This window comes from Oncorhynchus nerka, linkage group LG20 (genome assembly GCF_034236695.1).
Source record: "Oncorhynchus nerka isolate Pitt River linkage group LG20, Oner_Uvic_2.0, whole genome shotgun sequence".
Taxonomy (NCBI): domain Eukaryota; kingdom Metazoa; phylum Chordata; class Actinopteri; order Salmoniformes; family Salmonidae; genus Oncorhynchus; species Oncorhynchus nerka.
In genome coordinates, this window is record NC_088415.1 from 10407446 (window position 1) to 10411962 (window position 4517).

Below are 4517 nucleotides of genomic sequence, written 5' to 3' on the forward strand. Positions count from 1 at the left end.
GGCCGTCATTGTAAATAATATATTTTTTAATAAATTAAAAAGTCCATTCCTCTATGATTTGAGGCTGTCCTGAGGGCAAGGGGGGGGGGGGTTGCAACTCAATATTAGGAAGGTGTCCTTAATGTGTTATACACCCAGTTTATATTGGTAAAAGAAAGTCTCAATAAAACCATTCTGTCTTTTGTTGTTGATGGTTTGTTGTGAATTGATGGAAGCAGGATATTGGTGTACGTCGGGGATGCAGGGGTACATTTTCAGTTGAGATGATGGAAACTTGTGTGGAAAAAGCAAGCAAGAGTTGAGCCAAAGAAGAGATGATTGGAAGATGAACAAAACAAAAATGACAGTATTATAAACATCTAAAGCAATCTCTGAAACTGTTAAGAAAGCTTTATTGTTACTGTGCATGTTCAACTGCTACTTTCTAAACAGGTTTTACCACCAGATCTGTCTTTCATCAAAAGCCTTATCCGCTCCCCACGTCCCCTCGCAAACAGCCGAAGAGGGAAAATGTATCATCACTATAGAAAGAAAAGAAAGTCCATAAGTCCATGGTGTCTCGTTCCTCCAGGAGGTAAAAGAGCTGTGAACCAGCTTGGCAACCAGGGGGCTCCATCACTTTAGTCGCTGCACAATGACTGCGTTGAGCAGGTTGGCATCCTGCAGCGACTGGCTCTCGTCAGTAAGCTCCTTGTTGGGGAAGGTTGTCATGAGCACAAACTCTGTCGCCGCCATCAAAGGGCGAGCTCCCACCACAAACTGACGCACGTCTGACACCCTGAGGATGGGAAGAGAAATGACGAGGAGAAAGTAGGTAATATGGGGTTGGACATGCCCTTCATTGAGGGGGTGATGTAGAGCTTCATGGCTTCATCACTGACCTGTGAGTGTGGTTGAACTTCTGCACCAGTCTCCCCCCGTCGGCCAGTCTGATCTGGATGTTGGTCACAGGCTGGGAGGCGTCCAGGTTCACAGAGGCGATGGCCTGGGTCTCACTGGCTACCAGATCCTGGTCCCCCATACACGGAGCAGACACCAGCTCAGGGGTGGCACTGAATGGAAGGGTGAGGTGGGAAAGAGACATTTATTGTGATTATATTGTATTTTAAATAAACTTGAAGAAAATATTATACGTGCACATTTTCCCAGAAGATAATATCAAGTTTTGAAAAAATCTAAATGTAACCCAGCAATTTAACTTCAAAAGTCCATCAAATACAATATCACTTTGTGCCAAAATACCCCTTACTACCACCTTGTGGTAATAAGGTGTAACAGTCACCTTATTAAAGCATTGTGCTGAAAAGGGGGGGACCATTTCATTCCTTTCCTCTGTGTTGAATTCTATTAAAATAGAACTCACCCACCTGCCCAGTTTCTGTCCTTCCCCACCGAATGCCTTGAAGGCAACCTTGGGTTTGGAGAAGTCCTCATCCCGATTGTCCTCCATATCCAAGTTGACCTGACCCCCTCGGGAACGCTGCCTCAACTCCAAAGGAATCTCCCTGAAAGGACGAAGGACTTCTGTTATTACAATGCTCCAGCAATAAGAAAACAGACTTCAGAGAGGGACATGTAGCCTCCAGCTGTCCAGTGCCATAAATGCATTTAGACTGGATTGAGAAAAATGGTGATGTGTGACATGAGCTGTCGTCATATAAATAGTATGACAAGGATACGGTACAAACAGTGTACTCACCCCCTGCGGATGGACTCCAGGAAGATGGCGTTTCCAGGGTCGCTGTAGTTTCTGAGTTCACCGTCATCCAGGCTGAAACCTGTCTTCCACAGCTTCAGGACTATATGCACCTTCAGCACGTAGTAAAGAAAATACATAAGTAAGTAAAGAAGTAAACTGAAGTAAATGTATTTTTCTGAGATCTAATGTATACGAGCAATACAAAAAAAATAAACAAAAAAAATTCACTGTCAAACACTCACATCCTGCTGGCTGTTAGCTGCTCTTCTCTCCCCAGCCACGTAAACAGGCTCCTCCTCAGGCGCTGCACCAAGCCGGTAGCCCCCACCAATAAAGGGCTAGAGGGAAAGAGGAGAGATAAGAGTTTGAAAAACATGACAACTAACATCATACACCATTGGATCCATCAATCCCAAAACACAGGGCTAATAACACATACATATGATCAGTAAATTAAAAAAGAATGATCCCGGTGCAGAACGTATCACTGAGAAGCTTTTCATACCCTGGCTCGACTCGGCTCTCCTGGGCCCCTCCCAGCCTTCTCCACGGGTACAGCCCCATGCTCCTTAGCCCCCTTGAAGAGGTCCTCCACCACCTCATTAGAGCTCTTCTTTTTGGGGGGTCCCACTATCTGCTGCCCACTGCGTTCAGAGCCCCCAGCAAAGAACCTGGTGGGAAGCCAAGGGAGGATGTGGCCATTGAAGAGGGGAAACAACACAACATGGATTTTGGATCCAGTCCAAGCTTCTGGTTACAACACCAGTGCTGCAATTGTGTGGACGATGAAAACAATAACACAGGGACCCACCCAGAAGAATCTGTTGATGCAGCAGAAAGCAATACCAGCCTACAGAGAACCGAATTACATAAACATTCTGGAGGATCACTAGCCTGGGTACCAGTAGGTTTCTGTGTTTCTGCTCTCTTGCCAACTCCTCATGGAATTGTCATGCTGTTTGGCTTGACAATGACACTGGAGTAGGCAGAAACAGATCTGGGACCTAGAGCCTCACTACACTACTGTCCAAAATGCACATAGACTACTACAATTCATTTTCAAATTCATTGAAAATACCCCAAAGTCACATAAGTATAGTCAAACCTACCTTTGCCCTTCCTCCTCATCACTGTCATCTACTTCCTCATGCATCATATCTCTGAAGGAGGTCACCCTCTTTTCACTCCTTTACACAACAGAAACACACAAAAAAGAACCATCAACATCTATCATGTAACATGAAATGCTTCATAGGATTTTATTTTATTTTAAGTTTGACAAGAGAAACACTGAAATGACTTAGATATTGCCTATCCTAAATTATACCGAGACTAACAACAGATATACGGAGGTCAGTTAGTTAGCTATGTACCTGGGCCCCGTAGGACGAGGCACAGAGGATCCACCACTCTCTGGCTGAGGAAGTGTCACGATGTCATCCTCAGGACCATCTTCAAAGAAACTGGCCAGGGCAAGCTAAGGAAACAGACCAAAACGCCATGTCATCCAAACATCAAGATGTCAGGGTCTAGAAACAGTCTAAACTTGATCGCCAACTACTTTGCTAGAGTTTAATTGTGAACTTGGCAAATTTTTTAAAAGGTAGCTAACTAAAAATTATGTTATTAAACTAGAAAGTAGATAGGATGCGAAAATCTGATAAATTAGCTATCATCTCAGTCACTTGATGAAGATTAATGTTAGCTAGTTATGATTCTGAACTGGGTTAACTGGAGCGGCAGGTAGCCTAGTAGTTAGAGAGTTGGACTAGTAACCAAAAGGTTGCCAGATCAAATCCCTGAGCTGACCAAATCTGTCATTCTGCCCCTGAACAAGGCAGTTAACTTCCTAAGCCGTCATTGTAAATAAGAATTTGTTATTAGATTACTGTGGTTGAGAGAGAAGAGACATTATTAAATGACTTGCCTAGTTAAATTTAAAAAAGAATTTAAAAAAAACTGCTGAACAATTCTATCTGCAAGTTAGCTAACGTTAGCCAAGCTAACTATTAGACAGTGGTAGTAAAACATTGTAAACTCATTGGTAGATATGGTAGATAGACAACAATGGTCATTCAAGCTTTTGTCGTGAGAAAGAGTGACTTGCACAAATCGTTACAAACTAGCTTCGTTAGTTATCTAGTACCGGCTAGCAGTGGTGGTCTGGCAGCTAGCTAACTACTGTCATTCGTATATCGTTGTGAGTTCAAATCAAATATCCCATTTAGTACAACTTGTACATACCTGCAAATCCCAGCCGGCAGACTCCAAGAAAAAACGGGCCCTCTCCTCATCAACATCTGTAACAGCAACGAACTCCCTCACCGAGACTTCTTGGTCCGCCATTTTGATATGCCCATTCAATGAAAGCACCGACCTCAACTGGGGAAACAACTACCAACTTGGTTCCTATCCGAGCAAACTGTGGTTCCTATCTGCGAGAAATGTTTTTTAATGAAATGTTGTATTTAGCACAAAGTAAATACATTTGATTTGAAGGAATAATATTTCACATATATTTGACATTTATATCTAACATTTTTTTCTTCTTTTGTATTACCATAACAAATACACCTATATTTTCTGCCTAAGCAAAGGGGTAATCTGGGATTTGCAAAATAACAATTCAGACACCGCCACTTGTTTTTGTTAACAGCTGAGGGATTGGAGTGGAGAAGTGTAACCACTCTCAAATTCATAGCTATGATGCAAGGACTGACAATACATGGGATCAACAACTATGTTTTGAAGCTATATTGATGTTTATTTACAATTAAAACAAGCTTATATTTTGAGTTCTGATGGGTTACAATAGTTA

At 42.5% G+C, this 4517-nt stretch overlaps 1 protein-coding gene across 2 annotated transcripts; it reads right to left on the bottom strand.

Moving 5' to 3' along the window:
• Positions 1-375: 375 nt before the first annotated feature.
• On the bottom strand, positions 376-4084 carry LOC115116432 (NSFL1 cofactor p47-like). 2 transcript variants are annotated; one of them, XM_029644930.2, is made up of 9 exons: positions 3944-4084; positions 3073-3176; positions 2809-2886; positions 2205-2370; positions 1942-2037; positions 1700-1809; positions 1368-1505; positions 882-1052; positions 376-778 (listed from the first exon to the last, which is right to left on the bottom strand). In XM_029644930.2, exons 1-9 carry the CDS (start codon positions 4043-4045, stop codon positions 616-618), a joined length of 1128 nt encoding a protein of 375 aa, XP_029500790.1. In that variant the 5' UTR covers positions 4046-4084; the 3' UTR covers positions 376-615. The 2 variants fall into 2 exon arrangements, with proteins under 2 accessions (XP_029500790.1, XP_029500789.1); XM_029644929.2 differs by having other exon boundaries at positions 1700-1812; positions 3944-4076.
• Between the last annotated feature and the right edge of the window lie 433 nt (positions 4085-4517).

Excerpts from the sequence above, each read along its gene's own strand:
- LOC115116432 (XM_029644929.2), bottom strand. The coding sequence starts at position 4,045 with ATGGCGGACCAAGAAGTCTCGGTGAGGGAGTTCGTTGCTGTTACAGAT. Across the intron at positions 2,887-3,072 it reads CCTCGTCCTACGGGGCCCAG|GAGTGAAAAGAGGGTGACCT; the intron begins GTACATAGCTAA and ends TGTTGTGTAAAG. Across the intron at positions 779-881 it reads AAGTTCAACCACACTCACAG|GGTGTCAGACGTGCGTCAGT; the intron begins GTCAGTGATGAA and ends TCCCATCCTCAG.